This window comes from Lycorma delicatula, chromosome 1, assembly GCF_047948215.1.
Source record: "Lycorma delicatula isolate Av1 chromosome 1, ASM4794821v1, whole genome shotgun sequence".
NCBI lineage: Eukaryota > Metazoa > Arthropoda > Insecta > Hemiptera > Fulgoridae > Lycorma > Lycorma delicatula.
Window position 1 is genome coordinate 323,357,652 of NC_134455.1, and position 21,293 is coordinate 323,378,944.

The 21,293-nt window shown below is 29.3% G+C and overlaps 1 protein-coding gene across 1 annotated transcript in view; it reads right to left on the minus strand.

The window, feature by feature from the left end:
• mfas (midline fasciclin) overlaps window positions 1-21,293 on the minus strand; it is an 87,871-nt gene that overhangs the window by 17,126 nt on the left and 49,452 nt on the right. Inside the window, exons 4-8 of the mRNA XM_075382023.1 lie at window positions 10,798-10,944; window positions 7,115-7,212; window positions 5,333-5,499; window positions 3,897-4,067; window positions 1,857-2,067 (exon numbers count right to left, since the gene is read on the minus strand). Coding sequence (XP_075238138.1) covers window positions 1,857-2,067; window positions 3,897-4,067; window positions 5,333-5,499; window positions 7,115-7,212; window positions 10,798-10,944 — 794 coding nt within the window. The remainder of the gene's footprint in view (window positions 1-1,856; window positions 2,068-3,896; window positions 4,068-5,332; window positions 5,500-7,114; window positions 7,213-10,797; window positions 10,945-21,293) is intronic.

The window sequence follows — 21,293 nt, forward strand, 5'->3', positions numbered from 1 at the left end:
CAATCTTTGACCTTGGTCTATAAGCTACTTATAGTCCAAGCGGCACATTGATGCAACTGCTCAGTCGTGAGTTGTGCTGTAATAAGTGAACACGTGTTTGTGTCTCTCGTCGCAGAAATGAAACTGCAAAATATTGCCCAATGGTATGCCATTTCTTTTTGCGTTAAATTGGGTGAAAACGCGACGACAACTTATGGTAAGCTTCAGAAGGCTTTTGGAGAGGAGGTTATGTCAAGAGCTCAAGTTTTTCAGAGGCATAAAATTTTTAGTGAAGGCAGAACGAATGTTGAAGATGAAGACCGCAGTGGACGACCATCAACCTCGCGGACAGATGTCAACTTGACCAGGGTGCGTGAAATCATATGATCTGATCGAAGATTATCTGTGAAAATGATTGTAGAAGAACTCAACATCAATCAAACGGTTCATCTAATATTAACTGAAGATCTTGGTATGAGAAAGATTTGTGCAAAAATCTCACACAACAACAGCGAGAAACACGGAAAAATGTGGCAGTCGATCTGTTAGAGCAAACGGAAATCAATCCAGATTTGTTGAGCCGTGTTATTACTGGTGATGAAGGTTGGTTTTTTCAATACGATCCAGAGACAAAACGCCAAAGTTCGTAATGGTGCTCAAAGGGATCACCCAGACCAACAAAAGCTCGCATGTCAAAGTCAAAAGTGAAATGCATTCTTGTGTGCTTCTTCGATTCCAAGGGAATTGTTCATAAAGAGTGGGGACCTCCTGGACAAACAGTTAACCAAAGAAATTTTAGAAAGATTTCGTAAACGAGTTCTTCGTGTCCGTGCCAACATTGCTGATAATTGGATTCTGCATCACGATAATGCGCCATCCCATACTGCTCTGTCAGTACAGCAATTTTTAACCTCAAAAAAAATTTAAGTACTACCACAGCCACCTTATTCACCAGATATCGCTCTGTGCGACTTTTTTCTATTTCCAAGAGTCAAAATGGCGGTCAAGGGACACCATTTTCAAACAACACAAGATGTCCAAAAAGCTGTGACGAGGGTCTTGGTGGATATTACAGAAGATGAGTTCCAGAAATGTTACCATCAATGGCAGAAGCGCTGGAATAAGTGTGTGCAATCAGAGGGGAACTACTTTGAAGGAGACAACACTAAACATAACTAAAACGGTAAGCAACTTTTTTTTTTCACATCAGTCTCATTACTTTATTGTCGCACCTCATATATATATATATATATATACATTTTATATATTATGACATATAAAACTATATAACTGTAGGCCTATATTTTCTTTCAAGAGTAAAAAGTATACAACTCATGTTCACAAAACTGTACATTTTCTACATCTTATATTTAAAAGAAATGATTGAAAATTAATAATAGTACTGTAATAAACATACATTAAATTATTATAACTAAACATAAAAATGATTTTTACTTCAATCAGTATTTTTAATTCAATAAAAAAAAATATATATAATCTAATAATTTACAGTGAAGGGTTTTTCCATATTTGGACTAACATTAATTTTTTTATTTATTTTTGCATATTCTGCAAAATATGCTTTCCCAATTTATGTGATTACTTTGCTAGTAAGTAAGAATGCACTCCAAAAAGCTAATGCACCTCCATCATGTTCTGACTAACAAGATTAATCAGTCAGTCAGTCAACAAGATATATGACAGAGAAATAAAGATTGAATATACACAGATCATTCCATTTTAATAAAATTCATGTGTGATTAAATGGTAATTGCCAAATTTAATAGAATTTCATCTTTAAATATAAAAATTTATACTTTAAATCGTTAAGTAAGTTATTTACATTTCAGTAATGAAATTTACAATAAGTTACTTACATTTTTTGAACTCTGAAAACTGTGGTTGATCCAAAAGTTGAAGAAGGTTTTTATTTACAATAGGCAGCACATGATCGACCATATGAATAACTGAGTTAGTTGCATAATTATCAGCTACTGTGATTGGAGCACAATTTACTGTTACTACTGGTGACTGTTTACCATAATAAACATTCAGACGCATTGTGGAATTCTGTTCAGTCAATAAAACCTAACAAACAGGCAGACAACTTGTGTTAGCATATAAAATTAATACTTTAAGCAAGATGGATTTTCTTAACTTATTCTTCTTCATCCAGAGTAATGCTAACCAGATACTTAAATTTAAATGATAATTTTAAATTACCATAAATAGCACCATTGTGCCAACTTAACCATTATAAGAATTAGTTATTTATTTTTTATCTATCTATCTATATATATATATAGACTAACTATTTTACTTAATATTCTGTTGAAAAGATATCAAATAAAAATCTTCCACTTTTTGCTTCACGGACGGAGCATTTATTTTTTGTCTAGAAAGTCATTGGATGTAAAGTGATCATCTACTTACCTAACTGACATCGTAATAATTCTGTTTTGTATTTTAAAAAGATAAATATTAGTTTAAAATAAGTTTGAATAATTAATTGTTCTAGTAAATTTCTCTAGTTTGCCGTTTGCTTTAATGGCTTTTAGAAAATGACTGCACCCATACAGGATTATATATCACAGCCTATATATATGTTCTTCAAAAGTTTAATAATTGTATTTTAAAAATATATGCAGAACTATTTTGAAACAGTTGGCCTTTAGGAAATATGGCATCTTAGCACTAAATACATTTCATTTTCAGATACAGTGTCAACACAATCTTAATCATCTTAATAGATGGTTCACATGAAAAAACTCCATGAAAAAGTTCCATAAGAATTTAAAATATATTTTATTATTATTTTTTTGTAGACTGTATTTTAGTTAGTTACTTATACCAATAAGTTTAGTTAATCATTTTGAACTGTAGTAGTTTTCTTCTGTAATGAAAAAATATGCAGTGACTCCTTCAGTAGATTTGAAGAAACATTTAATGGTGAATTATTAAGCATCTTAACAGAAAAGAACCAAAGAACATGCACTATTACTTTAAATGATTTTGATATACTTTCATATAAACAAATCAATACGTAAACTAAATGTACTTTTCCTCAACATTATCAGTCAGGAAAAATTATGAATTATGTAGTTATGTACCTGCATACATAAGCTCATAACTGCTTGCTTACACATGGTTTGTATCATGACGCAAAAGAGGAATGGTCCTAAATTTTAGACATGAGAACCTTATTTTCCAGTTTACTTTAATGAATATTGAAGGTCTAGGATGATTTAACATTATGAATTAATAATTTTACTTCAATTTTAATTAAATTCAATTTTAAAATGCAAAGATTATGAGTGTGAAGAAGGTACAGAATTTAAGATTTATTCTTAATAGTAAATTAATTATACACAGTGATTCAGCAGGAATGGTTCATGCATTATGAAGTTTGTTTAGAGAGAAAAATTGTCATTTAGACATAGGGTAAAAATGCTTTATTTACAAGTCTTTGAAAAAATTATTTTATAGTTTCTGATATTAATCAAAATTTTGGTTTAGATTTCAATTAGATACACAAATTTTATTAAAACTACTTTCCCTGCAATAATTACGAGCAGAAAATTGAAATAGACAAAAAATCAATATGGCAATAATTTTCTAGCAATTAAAAACAAATTTTGTAAAATATAATTCAGATAAATCACTTTTGCATCTTTATCTTGAAAAATTTGTTACAAACTAGAAGTTTCAACTTGGAAGAAGTTAAAAGTCTAAAAAATTGAATTTTAAATACATTAATAAAAATTTTAAATACATAAATACAAATAATGAAACCAGTTCCAAATGAAGAAAAATTCTACCGTATTGAAAACAAGAAAAATAAATTAAAATGAACAAATTTAAAAAAAATATCAATTACAAAAATTAATTAAACTTAAAATATTAATTAAATTAATTACTTTTTCATTAGTGAAGTCAGCTAACTCAATAAGACCTGGTGTCATGTGGGATAACACCAGATCCCTGCTGTAATCTTTTGTGTGGACTGGTTGTTTGGCAGGAAAGGTGTCTGGTAAACTGATGTCATTCTCAGATTGTCGACGACGACGGGATTGGAAGTCAATCTGGTTCTGTAAGGAGAGAATTCCGTTTTAAGATAGAATATAAAATAAACTAATAATAATTTACTGTTGGTATTAAATTTTACTACTTGACACAAACTGAAAATAATAAAAATTTAAATTACTCATACTTGACTCCAAATGTGGGTCAAATCTGACTTAAAATTGGGAATAAGGGTGAAAAATTTAGGTAACATATTAGAATAAACAGAAGATGTTCTTCATTTATCTCCAAAGCGTCTTATAAAATTGGTCATCATTAATTTTTGCTGTCACATATTATCATTAAGGCTATAAATATATATACTTCACAAATGTCATCTGTACTGTTGTGATCAAACACAAAACATTCATTCATTAAACTACTGATCTACTTACAAAAGTGATTCTTTTGCCCAATATAATAATCGATTTAGCAGATTTAATGGACACGATTTCATTTAAAAAAAAGTAAAACAAGACTCTTAAAGATCAGTGTTTTCTGGAAACCAGTTTATTTATGGATTTACTCGCTTAATTCTTAAAATAGATGAAGTTATAAAACTTCATGTTATGATAACATAACATTACTTAAGTTTTTTTTTTGGAATGTCCATTCTTAAGGCATTTTATGAGTTGTAGAATCATAAGGTTCTAAGGAGATCAGTTACACTCTTTGCCTCAGATCAAGTGATTGGTAAAATCAAATTTAGTAATCCTATGCGATGCAGGAAATAAGACTTCTCAACTCATTAGATGGATAATTTATTGCACTTGGTATGAACAAATTTGGAAAGATCTCAGGAAATTACCAGATAAGATCTATTATGCTGATTGCAGTTTAACACTTACATACTGTAGGCATAATGCTGGGTACTAATAAATGACTTCAGGTAAATTGTCAATAGGTAACCTAGTTTGATCTTTTGCAAAGATGGTAAAATAAATCTTGAAACTTTGGAAGGCCGTTAACAAATGACACTCAATCAAAATATATAACTTATTTCTTAACCTGCAGTTATGTAAGTAGTATTTAACCTCATTATTGATAGTGAATGTTGTTATAAGAGTTAGCCTGTGATACTACTTAACTGAGTTTGAATGCCAATATAATCTATGTTGTTTGGTGATGGGATTAGTTTTATGTCAGGGATGTGTGAGTAGGTTGGCTGTAATGTGGACAAGCCCTATATTACACAGACTCTTTGTAATTCATAAAACAGTTACTATAACTAATACGAATTTTAAAATTACAAATATAAAAGAAAGTATTAAAATAATATTTCTTTACTGACACTTTCTTGCATTTTTTCCTCAAAATGTTTCATTGCTGTATCTGATGGAATAAACATTGTCATATTTTGTGAATCTATTTTTTCTTCTAAACCAGATGATTTTACCAGTGACACGAATTCTTTTGCTTCCATATCATTTAAGACATCAATAGCTTGCTTCATTTCAACTGAAAATAAAATTAATAATTATTATGATTAAAAACCATAATACTTAGGTTGAAATAAATTATGAATAATTCATCTGTATACACTTTCAATATTGCAGTACAAAATGTTTACAATATTTGCTTATTTATTCTTTGATTACAGTTAAAGAGGTAATTTTAGACAAATCACAAAAAAAATGAATCCGAAAGATATACTGAAATTTAACTAAATAATATTTAAAAAATTAGGTGTTTTATCCTTTTTTATCTTAATAAGATATTAACTGAATACACATTTATCCATGACAATAACAACAGCACAATAGTAATTTTACTGTATTAACAATAGATGGAGAATTACAGGCTTGATTGTGATATGCAGAAATACATATTCAAATAACAACTGAAGGCTATAGTTATGGTTTATTTCTAAACCACTGACATCTGCACATAACTATAAAGACATGCACTTCACCTGTTAGTTAGGTAACTGACTGCTTATATAGTTATTTTCAAATAAATGTACTAAGTTCATTTATTTAACTACCAATGCTAGTTACACATAGTTTTGTTTAGAAAATTACAATATTTTTATATTTATTCATTAGATCCTTGATGGTTTTCTTATTAGGTAATGTATCAGTTTATTACATGATATAATTTTGTATAAAATGGCTTTTCTTAATAACTGTTATTAGCAACAAGTGCTTGTTTGGGTTATATTCTAAAAAATAAAATGTACATAAATGCAATAAATAGGTCATCTCTATTTACAGAACACAACTGTAATCCATCTCATAATACAAAGAGATAGAACAATCTTCAGTAATTTTTCTTTACAGCTCTTTCTTCTTTCCCTCTGGGCTATTACTAAACACCTCAGAACATTTAAAATGCTATCATTCACTGATTAGTAGTTGCAATAGAAAGTAACATAAGACATTAACAATAGTTACTTTCTTTTCAAAGAAAATTCATTCACTGCACATAAAAATGCTTGCTGAGTAGCCTTTTTTCATTGATTTTAATTTTTTATTATACTGCCTTGCATTAACAATATGTTACAACAATTACATGAAATTGTTCACTATTATGTCTTTTATACACAAAAAAAAACTGAGTATTTTATCACCAAAGTTATGAAAAAATATTGAAAACTGTTTCTTTCTGCAATCAATAAGAAAATTGTTTTTAATTTTTTATGTACTATCAAAACAATACATTTTTATAAATATTTATGTATATGTGTATGTGAATGTTTAGAGGGTGTGAAAACTTATAAAGAAACAAGCACTTTTTAGGAATAAATAACACACATTAACATTAAACTGGACTTTTGTCAATTTCTTTCCATGTGTAAGGATTGCATTCATTCAGTTCTATTAACAGTCTTGAAGAGGTTAATGATAATTAGACATTATAATATAAACAACCCTGCAACAAAATAACATTTTCTTCTATGTAAAAAAAATAAATGTATAATTACAAAAAATCCTCTTAGCATCCTAAGATCGTGCTAAAAGCATGAAAAGAAAGTTTGTAATTCACTGTAAAGTTGATACATTAAGTACACCTTAATTCAAATGTTTATCTTAAAACTTAGTTCATACTAGTGGGTCAAATTTTTTTTTTTTACCTTTGGAACACATATTATTATTTTTCTTTAGTTTTCGATAACCATGGCAACACTGGTATGTTACTGTCACAGTCTTTGTCATTCGTGGTTGACTAACACTGAAAAAAATAATTCAAATACATGTAGAGAATATAATATTAATTAGAGTATATTTAGAGAAAAATCTAAATAATTCATAAAAAAATATTGTACAATGAAAATTAACTATGATGCAGAATATAACTAATGACAAGTACTAACATGAATGAAATTTGCGCAGTCTTTTAAAGACATTACACACGACAAGAGACATTAATAATTTTAATATACGGTGGTCAATGTTGTTTAGTTTTATACACACCCACCCACACATGCACATGCATGTGCACGCCTAAGCCTATGATTTCAAAAGACATTCAAAAACTTCATTCTCAGTTAAGCCTGTCAGATAGATGAAAACAAACCTTTAATTAATGATCCCTGTTATAAATGTAAATTGTTAAACTGGGAAACGCCAGTAACCGAGGAAGATTGTTATATTATTATTTTTTTATTAACACAGCAGTGTACGTCAAAGTAAATTTTTCCAAAATGCTGTATATGTATAAAACGCTGTTTTAATTGTACTGATACCATTTTGCAAAGTTATTATGGTTGCTATAAGACTGCCACATCTGTTCACACAGATTGGTAACTCATAAAACTGGTCTCAGAACTAACTATTCATTGGAATATTTTATTTTTTCTGATTATTTAAGAGCTAAAAGATTACTTCACCACCTTCGTCTAGGGTAAGTCCCTTCGTCACAAAAGTAAGGTAGGTTGTATAATACAGACTATACCAATATTCAACCACTACTGTAGACTTTGCTCATCTTTGATAGTCTAATAAACTGATTATTTAACCAAACCTTTCTTCCTACATTTACTCTCAGAGAAATTACAATTTTTTGGGCGCAGTACTTTAAGAACTTTACGATAAGATTAATTAGGCTAATTAAATAATAAATAATTTCAAGTAAATTCAGATTTTATCGTAGATAGTATAAGATTTTATACTACTAGAATAAAACTTTTAATAGATAATTCATATTTTATAGAAGATAAAACATATGTACTCAGATTATAGCAGTAATAATTTCACCTCCTAAAACTGTTTCTTAAAAGGTAATACTATGGAACATAGTCTGTATCTAAATCAGCAACTAAAGGGGAAATTATTAAAATAATAAATACAATGAATATTTAAAATCTTGTTGATGTTGATTCATCATTATTTCTAATAAATGATCTCATAATAAGTTTCAGTTTTCTTTTTATTTGGAGAAAATACCATTTATACTCACTTTTTCTTTTAATCATATACCTAAATGCTGCTCAAATGACTAAAATACATCATCGTTACCTATTTCATGAAAATAAATGCAGCCATTCTGACATGAGCTAAAATAAACATATACAGATATAAAATAGTAAAACCTACTCAGCAATATTCAACTAAAAACAGGAATCAAATATAAGAATAAAAATTATTGATTTCTCATATTCATTCTTTCAGTCTGACAAACTTATAACTCTGAAATATTCAGTTCTTTTCAAAATATGAAATAATACAGAATTCTTATAAATATGGTTCCTAAATAAGGAAGTTTTAATATGACAAAATGGTTTTAGATCTAATGCCCATACTTCATTAAATCATGTATGTCCAACATCAAACAATTTGTTTGATGTTTGCAATTTTATTTGGCATTTAATATCTACTGGAGAGTTCAATCAAATGTAATAATACTGAAAAACAATATTATTAATCATATATTTGTTCTTTTAAAATAAATAATTATAAGGTTCATTCAATAAATTAAAAAATACTGTAGTTGATATTTTGTTTATAAGTGTACAGCAATTAAAATATATTTTATAAGAATCAATTTTTACAGACTTTTTGAAGAAAAGTACGATATTACTTTCAGTCGCATGATAGGAATGAGGGATGAAAATGAATCTTCTTTACCTTTAGAAGTATGAGGAGTACGAAAATATCATTCACTTAAATTATGGTTTCCTTTTATATTTATTTATAGGCCTATGAATAAAATTTTATGGCTGAAGTATCTCTAAAACTACTTCATCAATTTAATTGTAATTTAGATATACTGTAGTAGTGTACCTGAACTTAAACATGTGAAAATTTAATGAAAATTGGGTGGGTCATTTTAGAATTAAGCTTAATTTAAGGTCAAAAAAAATTTGAGTGGGGCAAGTTTGAAGGTGGTTCGTTATCATGCTGGAATTTGAAACGTTGATGTTTCTTTATTTGTGGTGGTATCTATTGGTAGCAATATAGTTTGGCATATTCAGGTAGTATTACCTACTTTGAGGATCATGATTCTGGGTATGTGTTTGGGCAAGGCAAAAGGAAACAGAATAAAATAATGAAAAGTCTGCGCAAAACTGTGCAAGAATCTTTATTTTTATTACAATGATATTTTGGCCTATATAAAATTTATAAATTTCTAGATTACATTTACAATGTTGAACATTGCTGTCTTCTTGTGTATATGCTGTTTATTGTTGGCTTGTTCATTCAGTGGGAAGTGCAATATTAGTATGTACCAGTTTAACTGAGAGTGATGTCAGTGATGTGGAATGTGTGAGAATAACATTATATTTATCGTTTCACCTGCAATGGATATGGAAATGGAATTTTGTAGTGTATGAAAAATGAAAAATACCACGTTTGATTGGGATTTGAACCTAGGATATCTAGATGAATGGTCAAGACTTTACCACTCTGTTATAGAGATTGGCAGTAACATAATTAGTGACACAAGTAATAATTTGTAAATATAATTTGTTTCATTAGTTGATTGTAGATGGATTCTCTAGTATGAAAAAATAAATGTGGTCAGTGTATTAATTCTAAACAGAAACTAATAAATATGTTAAAATATTTTACAATTAACTAAAAATTAATGTGGAAAAAATTGATGAAAGGTTGGGCTTCTCTTACAAATATTTCAAATTTAATTTGGATGACATTATACAAACTAATAACATGAGGTTAAGTTTTTAAATTCAAAAACAAAACAGAAAAGTACTTTAATTCCAAGGAATGGTATAGTTTGATGGTGTACAATGTACCTGACTGAAATAAAAAGCCATTATTAAAAAGGGAAAGAAATTTTCTAATTCAATGAGACTTTAGTTAATACTGACAAAACATGTAGTAAAGTAGCAATGAAAAGTCTTTCTATGGATTTGAAAGATTGTAAAGGAAAAGATAAAAGAATTATTTGTCAAATGAAAATTTATACTGAATTAAGGTTGGACCTTCACTTACCTTATAAATGTAGACCTGACTAAACAAAAAAAAACTGATATAATTTATGATATCAACTTCCTTTTTTGTGATTAATAATTTTCAAAGATTTTATAAATAAGGTTTATTTCTATTTCTTTAAAATCAGATTTTCATGTACGTTACTTTTAAAGAAATCAAAAAATTTATAATTAATATTTTCAATAAATACTATGATGAAATCCTATTTATAGCTGTTTATGCTATATGCTCATTTCTATATTTAAAAGACACTGGAAGTGCTTGGCAGGGCTGGGGATACTTCATTTATAAATTAATCACAATGACTAAATTTAATGCACAAAAGTAGATTTGATTAAAAAATTATAATAATTGTTCTTACACAGTGGTACAAATGTATTTGCTTGGTGTCTGTTTGCATGATGTAAACTGAGATGCTCCAAACATTATGATATGCTGTGGACCAGATCCTAGTTCAGCTTCATCTTTTGTTTCATTCTTCTCTTGACGATCAACGCACACATTGGGTCTGTAAAAAAAAAGTGTTGATTTTATGTAACAATAACTTTGTAACTATAATAATATTTTTGCTACATATTTAATCTTCAAGAATATATTATAAGCTGAAGACAAGTGTCTAGTGATATGAAAACATCTTTTGATTAGGTGAATCAGAGATAATATTGCGTATTACTCTCTGTAGCAGTTATTAGAATCTTTAAAAAAAAAATCAAGTCAAATAATAAACTGAAATATTATGTGAACAGTTAAAATACTTCAAATGATTCACACAAATTTTGTATGAATGTTAGTTTAATCTAATTATTAAAATGGATAACATAAGAGGCAAGACAGCAAAAGGAATCACTTGTCTTAACAGACTAATTAAACATAAAATTATTACATAAAAAAGAGCCAACAAGAAAGTGATTTCAGAAATTCTTTTCAATTGTATATTCGAATGAAAGGATAAAAAAATTCTTAATTTAAAATAAAAAGTATTATTATGACTCAAGTTGATGAAAATTAGAAAAATCATTTTAGCTTACAAAAAAAAAAAAACTAACATAAATTATACAATAACACCTCTTAAAATATTTTTTAATGGTTGTCATATCTAGCAACATAACACAATTTTTTTTTAGTGTCAAACAGACTTCTTTTAAAAATGGCAAAGTCTTTTCAAAATAAAAAATTTTACTGGGTAAATATTTTACACAATCTTCATTCTTTGTATACAACTTACATCATAGTTATAAAAAAGAGAGAACAAGAAAAGAAAAGACAACATTACTACTTGCATTGTATCAGTAAAATCATATTTTTGAAAAATAAACTTGTTTAAATTCAATTTTGGATGTATTCTGATAATTTTTTTTTTTAATTTTTGCATTGAAAAAAAATCAGGTTTGTGATTTTATAAGATTCCAACTTCTCTCCTCATCTCCAGGAACCAGTATGGTTTTCATAAGCAGAGGTCTGCCCCCAATGTGGTAAAATGAGTGTGTTAGCTGGTAGAGGCGGCAGTGGCTGCCAGCACCTGGCGTATGAGAAACACATCCGTGGTTGTGATGCTTGATGTAAAGAATGCTTTCAACTCGTTGCACTGGGATGCCGTGTTCGAGGCCCTAAGGGACAAGCAGGTGGACGGCGGTGTATGATGAATGGTACAAAGGTACTTGGATGAAAGACGTCTGCTTTACAATTTATTTTAGGGCGGGCTTGGTTACCCCGCCCTGGGGGTTAGAGGCAGGCAATGAAAAGCTCTCTTTTCCAGTCACATTGGGGTACCTCAGGGGTCAGTACTTAGTCCGACGTTATGGAACCTGGTGTTTGATGGGATGCTCCAGCTGAGGTAACCTCGAGGTGTTGTACCAGTGGCCTTTGCTGACGAACGGGCACTGGTAGCATGGACAAGAGTTGTAGACTATGTAGTGATGGCGGCCAATGAAGCTATCAATCTAGTGCAGCACTGGTTGATGGAAAGGGGCTAACTTTGCCTCCTGAGAAAACAACATTCATCTGTCTGGCTGACAGGCATCCTCTTTCTTCTATCCGGATCACATTGTTTAAAGCTTTAATACCCCAGGTGGAAGTGGTGAAGTATTTGGGGGTATGGCTGGACTGATGGCATACGTTTTCCGTTCATGTGCAAGAGACATCTGATTGTGCAGGAGCGCGATGGTATGGGCACTGAGTAGGCTCCTCAACAACATGGTCGGCCCCCGGTCATCCAAAAGGAAGTTGTACGGCCATGTGATTAGTTGTACGCCTAAGCTCTAGGATTCGATCAAAATCGGCAGGTACTGGAGGGTGTGCAGAGGCAGATTGCCCTCCGCATCGTTTCAGCATACTCTTCAGTTTCGACTGAGACAGTATTAGTCACTGCGGGCATCCCTCCAATTAAACAACTAGCTGGGATGAGGATTGGGATTATTGAAGGAGCTGATAGGAGTGATATGCACAGATTGTTGTTCTGCTGGGACCTATCCTCCATGGGGCGATGGACACATTGTCTGATCTGGCAGGTCGAGCCTTGGGTCAAGGCTTTGGTGAAGTCACCTACTGGTTGACCCAATTTTTATCTAGCCAGTTTTGTGTGTACTTACATGCCAGAAGGAGAGCTGACAACCCCTTTTGCCTTTCTTGCAGAAAGCTCAATACACTGGAACACATTGTGTTCGACTGCCAGACGTGGGCTACTGAACAACGCTCCTATGAGTTGGTAACTGGGCCCCTTACAGTTGACACAATCATATGTCATCAGGGGCAGAGAGGTTTTGTGCAGTAACTGACTTTGTGACACGGATACTCTAGCACAAACTAGGGAGGGTGGGGTGGCAAGGGGTTGAGGGACGGTCCCTGCGGAGCTGCCGTTCATCTATGCTTGCACGGATGGGTGGCAGTGATGAAGCACTGGGACTCTCTCATCCCTTTGCGAATAAGACCAAGACCCAGTGTGAGTGCCCTGCACTGGGTGCTCTCACTAGAGGCATTGGCATCAAGACCAAGTCCTGGCTTCTGAGGTGGAGTCCAGGAACAACATAATCGGGCTTGGATACCCCACCCTATGGGTTAGAGGCAGGCAATGAAAAGATCTAACCGGTGAGCTGACCTGTCGGACTAGACTTATGACTGGAGAAATGGGGGAGCCCTGTTTGAGTAGACAACACCCTGGGTTGTGCTTAGCTTTGTTGCGGATCTGGCTCGAGGGATAGGGTGAAAAAAAAACTTTTCTCCTCAAAAGTAAAAGATGTTAAATTATGCAACATTACAACATCCCAAAAGAAAAGGATGGAGCTACTGGAAACTCTTTAATAATAAAAAAGGTGAATTTCCATCAATTCAAAATTGCAAAAATGTGCTTGTGCAAACATTAGAAAATAAATTTTGAAGCTGATTCATTCTAGAACTTCCTGGTGTAATACAGCAAGCTGAATAATTGGTAAAAAACAATATTGCCAGAGATTATGTACTACCACTACTAGGACAATGAAATCTTAAATAATAGTATAAAGACTACGGGTTTTTTTTAATTATTACAAAATAGTTTTTAAAAAACAAAAATTGAAATAGGTAACTTTTAAAAACAGATGAAAATTACACTTATGCTGAAGAATGAGCATAAATCATGAATACCAAGCAATATTACCTTGTATTTATCATCTTAAAAACACAGATAATGTGTCATGTATGTGTTGGACTGTTATGGCTTTTATTTTTATAATCTAAAAACTGTTGTGAATTCATACCCTTAGAAACATGATAGGAATTGGAAATGTATTTTTTTTTAATTACTGCAATAATTTTTGCTATACTGTCTCATAATATAACTATGTTAATCTGAACTATTTTTTTCATATTTATAAATGATGAATTATATCAAGGAATTTAAATATTTAAAACAATCAAGGTATAAAAATATGAATCAGCATTATTAATCTACATATGCATATAAAAAAAGTTCTCTTTCTTTAATAATAAATACATAAAAGAAGCACATCAAAGACAAATTTGTATATCAATGTATGACTTAATCATGGGCCAAGAATATTTAACATCAAAATACTTTACTTAACATAACAATAAAATTGAGTTATTTTATCCAAGAGTATTTTTTTATGTTGTATTTGTCTAATGAAAAGCATGCAAGAAACTGAATGCCTTATAATTCAGTAAAAATTACTATTTTATTTAAATGTCTGAGGAGGTCACCTGTTGAATTTTTTAAATATCCTTTATGACACTATAATTACATAGATTGAAAAATAAAAAAGTCAGTACAATAAAAAAAGAATTTAAGTAAAAATAAAATTTTTCATAATAGTGAAGTTAAAATTAAGTGTAAATAAATTTAAATGGTTACTAAATAAATAGAAATAAAGTTACTTCATAATGAAAATAAAATTTTCAAGATAAAAAATAAAATAAATTTTTTTTTCATCTTTTAACTGCCTGATACAAATTTCTGCTCGTATACCTAAATACAAATTTATATGTAAATCTTAAAAAAATTTTAATAACAGCATCTAGAAAACTTTTGTTTTCAGTAATTAATAGAACTTCGTTTGTAACAAATCTGATAATAAACTTAAGTAAGCGAATATAAACTTAACATAAGCTTAGTAAGCAATTACACAAATTAATGAAATGATTAACCTTGTTTTCAGCTAATTGATTCTGCATGACACTTTACATTATAAGCAGCCGTTTTACTTTTTTAACAATGCACTGCACACACTGCTAACTCAATTTTTAATATTTTTAGACTAACACAAATGCTATTTTACGGATATATATTTGAATACTCATTATTTTACAATTGTTATATTTGTTATTTTATTAATTAATGTCATTATGAAACAAAAATATTGTACAGTTGTATTTACTACAAGCATCATAATATATATTTAATCATCATCATCATCATCATTATATTCTATCATTAAAAAAATAATACACTGCATAATATACTGTACATACAGATTTACTATATTCTTTTCTATGACAGTCAGTGATGATAATTGTATAAGCTGAATATTTAAACTTTTGTAATGTCACACCGAACTAAATTATAGAATAAAATTTTTTTAAAAACTTACTTCAAAATGCTTTCAGTAATCTTTGTGAATATCCTCAATGACTGGTATTGCTGTTTTTACTCTGGTAGCAGCTGATGTTTTTTTTTTATCATAGGCAGACACGTATTAAGAATGCAGTCAAAAAGTGTGTACGTTTTAAATATGGGAATTGTGTCTGCTCACTTAATAAAAGTTGGGTGTTTTAGTACTAGTACATTTCTGCATTTCATAATACTCAACTGTGTTAAGATGTGGTACCTTTTTTTGAATGTATAGAATATTAAAAATGTGATATTTATGATTTGAGTCTACTTTTTTTTTGCAATGGAAACTTTTTACTGCATCACTGTTTAAAGCAGCATCTCTCAGACCAGTGCAGAACATAGTTTAGTTTATATCAGAACAGCTTAGTTTATATATTCCAAGGTATTGTGTTTAACCCACCGGATTGGTCTAGTGGTTAACGCGTCTTCCCAAATCAGCGGATTTGGAAGTCGAGAGTTACAGCGTTCAAGTCCTAGTAAAGCCAGTTATTTTTACGGATTTGAATACTAGATCGTGAATACCGGTGTTCTTTGGTGGTTGGGTTTCAATTAACTACACATCTCAGGAATGGTCGAACTGAGAATGTACAAGACTACACTTCATTTACACTCATACATATCATCCTCATTCATCCTCTGAAGAATTACCTAAACGGTAGTTACCGGAGCCTAAACAGGAAAAGAAAGGGTATTGTGTTTAGCTCACCGGCTAGTCTAATGGTTAACACTGATCGCAAATCAGCTGATTTCAAAATCGAGAGTTCCAAGGTTCAAATCCTAATAAAGGTAATTATTTTATATGGATTTGAATACTAGATCATTGATACCGATGTTCTTTGGTAGTTGGGTTTCAATTAATCACACTTCAAAGGAGTAGTTGACCTGAGACTGTACAAGACTACACTTCATTCATATTCATACATATCATCCTCATTCATTGTCTGAAATAATACCTTATGGTGGTTCCGGAGGTTAAACAGAAAAAGAGAGAGGGTATTGTGTTTGGTGATTGTTTTACATACAAATGATTTGTTACATAAAATCATTAAATGTTTTGGTTCGGTGTTTTGTTACAAAAATTAAAATTTCAGATCTATACATAATTTTTATAATTCCTAAAAAAAAACCAGTTAATCAAATCAAAATTAGTGTTGTAAAATTTATTCTAATAAGCAGAACTTATTGTATTTTTGGATTTAGCTGGTTGAACTGGGTTTTCATCCTTCTAAAGTTGTACTAATAGTAATTATTATGGTTATCTGATTAATACAAATAAAATGCACATGAATGTACAAAGAATTCTATGATCCAAGAAGAAAGAACCTTAATAAATTAAGAAGTAATATTTAAAGAGATTGACATATTTTCTTTGAACTATGATTTCCACTCCAAAGTAATTATAGTCTTCATGGCAACCATTCACCTTCAATTTATTGTTTTTTTTTTTTTAGTTCATTAACTGTGTTTGTTATGTGTGTTTATATGCATGCATTTCAATTTTAGCTTACAATTCATTTATTACAGCATCATTTATTAATACACAGATTCAATTTGCATAAGAAAATATCCAAAAAAAGTCTGTTACTCTAAAAATAGATAATTTAGGATTAAAAAAAAATGCTGTTAATTTACAAAAGAAAAAAAATTGTAGAAAACAGTGGAAAGAAATGTTATAAGAATAATATTCTCTTTATTGCACTTCTTTAACTCTAATACAAGTAAGATACTTCAACATTTAAGAACTAGCAATTGAAAACTTGATAACAGAAGGTTAAATACCTGTCCAAATGACCAATTTTCTTTGAATGAATACTTTAAATTAAGGACAATGGAATATTAGTTCAAGGACTCACTAGAAAAGATAAATCATATTGTAGTGGATAGGATAAAATCAATTTTTCAGGGCGTATTATTATAATTAAGTTTTAGCTGTTGCATGAAATTATAACAAACAATAAAAAACACTTACGGCTTATAAAGATTAATAGTTTACAGCTAATAAATTAATCGTTTAATTTGCCACAGGCAAATAAGATTTCACTCTTTTGTTAGAAATTACTTAAAGTAATAAAAAGTATTTATAATTGTTAATAAATAAGTGTATAATAAAAGTAGAGCAATGAAGCACAAGAAATGTCTAAGGTAAAAATGAAAAAGAGGCTTAAAACAATTTGCACATATGATACCTTAGGTCAACAGAAACTGCTTTTCATATTTAATACTTATTTTCTAAAACCAAGTGAGAGTATAATACAAAACTGAATAAATCTAACTGAACTGTAACCAATTGATTTAAAAATTGTATTAAAGGGCAACTTATTTCAGCCCAGTAATCAGTACTAAATTCACCTTACTAGGTATTGAAGGTTATTCTCTTTTTATTTTGAAACTTGGCTCAAATGTGTAATTGAAGTTTGTTTATTCTCTATTTTAGTAAAAAGTAATTTAGTGCCTTCAAAGGCACCCTAGAGTTACTTTAACACTCTAGGGTCAAGTAGGTGCTGAAAAAGTAACAATAAATAAAGATGTTAAGTTAGTTTGTTAGAATTAAACCTTGTGGTTCTATTAAATGTGGATTTAATTTTACAAAGGTGAGCAGTCAAAGAGATTGTCAAATTTTATTCCCATCTTTCAGAAGTGAAATCTTTACTTTTTGTTTACAATAAATAACAGTTAAAAATTGTTAACAACATAAAAAGTAACACATGGACTACAAACCGTACGCTAGTAGTTCAGTTCCCACAGTATATATTATTCATAATATAAAAGATAAAAGAAACAGTCATATATCATCCCATATTATACATGTAGGTCATATTACAATAGTAATAGTAATTAAAATGGCAAGAACAGTAATTATACTTATTTTCCTTTTTTACTTTAATCTGCAAAATTTTTTATCACGTGTTATTCATACTGCAGTTTCTGCATTTTTACTGTTAAAGAATACTGTAAAGAATTTTTTACTGTTATTATTTTGTTAAAGTGGCAGTTTTTTTGTAATAATTTTAAAATACTAAGGAAGTCTCATTTTACAAACCACTTACATGAACAATAAACTTTTCCAATATTTATTTATAAATGATTTTTTAAACTAACTATTCAGAAAAATTACAATCCTGATATTTTATATATAAAAAACATTCATCAATATTGTTTGTGTCATCTGGCATGCAAACTTTCATCTTTAAATAAGGCTTTCATTTTTTTATGGCATATCTAAGGTTATGTACTTTTTTATTTTTAACTTTTTTTGTTGTTTTGGAACCTATTAAATAATTTAGTAACATTTTATTATTCATAAATTTTGACTTTCTGATTTTTTTTTGTGGAATGAAGACTTGGCAAGATCATAACTGTAACTGGCAGTACAACTGTAATTAAATTTCAGCAATTTCATTTCATTATATGTAATATTAGTCATTAAAATTGTACAGTGAATCTGTTACTGTAAATAAATTTATGAATTTGTTTGTAGTTTTATTGTAATTTATTCTAGATAAATTAATTAAATCAAATAAACTAAAATAAGTAAAATAAAAGCAATTCTTGTCCCACACAGAAACTTTCAGGACATGTTCTAGTGGTGAAAATAATGAAAAACATTCATATAAACATAGGTCTGGAAACGCTTTGTTTTCAAGTTAGTGTGTTTTACGTTGGATATCTTAAAAACTACTGGAGTTGCAGTTCTGCGACCTGTCTTATCCCAGCTCAATTACATAAGAAACCACCAACTTTACTACTTAATTTGGTTCTAAAAATTACAGTAGGGCTTCTTTTTATTACAAGAGGTGAAATCCAGCTGAAATCTATTGCTAGCTATAACTCGAAAATAAAGTGTTTCTTGACTTATGTTTATATGAACTTTTTTTATTATTTTCAACAGTAGAACATGTTGAACATTTTCAGCAGTGTAATTCATGTTATCAGATGAGAAGCATTATACAGATAATATATCAATCATCCAATAGGTTAAAATTTCTATTAATTTCTTACAAACTGTCAGGTAGATGTCACTTAGTCTACAGAGATACTCATAAACTATATGTAGCTATTTATAATAAACCACAATATAGATTAAACATATTAATTAACAACAATGAACTAAATGAAATTTTACCTATAAATTTGTATGTATACACAATTATCATGTTTAACTATCTTGAAGTTTTAAGTGGTAAAGAAGCATCATAAGGCATGTCTTTATAGATGTTATCTATACAATGTATTACTATGTAACAATTAGAATAAAAAATCTGTTTATTTACTTTTATTATTATTATTTTTTTGCACTTCCTATACTTCTGTGATGTTTCTAGGATTTACTGGTAAAACGTTTTTTGATGAAGTATACAATGTCCGGCATTATTTTCTTTAAGGAATATAAACAAAAAAATCCCTTATAATTAAATGAATGTATGATTAATTATCTTTACATCACAGAACTAAAAATCTAATTAATTGACTAAAGAGAGAAGTACTCTCCAATGTGAGTTTTGTAACATAAGTTCCTTCTCACTGAATACACACAATGAATATTTGGCAACATTAAACATTTTTTTGTTTGTGTTTTTGAAGTAGCATTAATATTAATGATTTCAGTTACAATTATTTTATTTTTGAATTCAGAAAGAGATCTCAGAAAAGAATTTCTGAGATCCTTCTTCTGAAATGTTTTCTTTGTTAAAAAATATTGTTTTATTGACAAAGAAATTATCGGTCAGTTACATGCAAGATAGTCGTTGTTTTCTGGTTAACACAGCATGTTACATAATTGATTTTTTAACTTATTTTGAGTATTATAATGTTTAAAAATTTAAATGTTTAATTTTTTTAATATAACCTTTTTTCAGCCCTTGTCTCAATGATTGATGGCTAAATGTTTCAATAAAATATTGCAATGTTATGTGACATTTTACAATATAAGTTAACAAAAAAGTCATGTAGCTGAAGATAGGCATTCCAGATTAATTACTTTTTTCTGTTGAAAGTAATCAAGGAAATAATCACATCAATTAGTACAGAACAGAAAGGAATGGAGCATCAAATAAATCAACTGACTGAGAAAGCCAACAAAATTTATACATATAAAGAGTCAGAATTTGTGTCCTAAGAGGGGAGGTACCAAAGACACATAAACAAATACTTACTTCAAGTGGATTACATCTCAAACATTATATTATCAGGAACTTTTTACACTCTAAATCAAAAGAAGTAAAACTACGCTGATCCTCCAACAACTATTTCTTGAAAACTATTCAATAAATTTTCATTTAAAAGACTGGTAAGGATAGGGTTAGTTCCTTTGGTAATATCTATTTTGTTAATTTCTATTAAGATAACTTGGAATTTTAATAAGAAATAGAAGGTTTTTTTTTCAATTTTTAGTTCTATGTCCATACTTCCAAAAATATTTTATACAATAACGATAAAAGTTACTTTAATTAAATCTGAACTAAAAGCCTCACATATCTTAAACAAAAACATTTTTTATAAATCTAAACTTTCTGTTAGGCAAAAATACTAATATACTCTTATTCTCTTCATAACTTGATATTTGTCCTAAATAAGATGTCCACTCACAACTTCTTTTGTTTTGTATTTTATTCTGCTTACTATGATTTTTTTATAGTTCATTTTTTTCAAAATGTTTATTACTCCAAAGAAACAAAAATGTTGTTTTAAATATATTTAATAAACTGTTTTCTAATTTATATTATGTAATTTCAGATGTCAAGTTTCTTGAACTG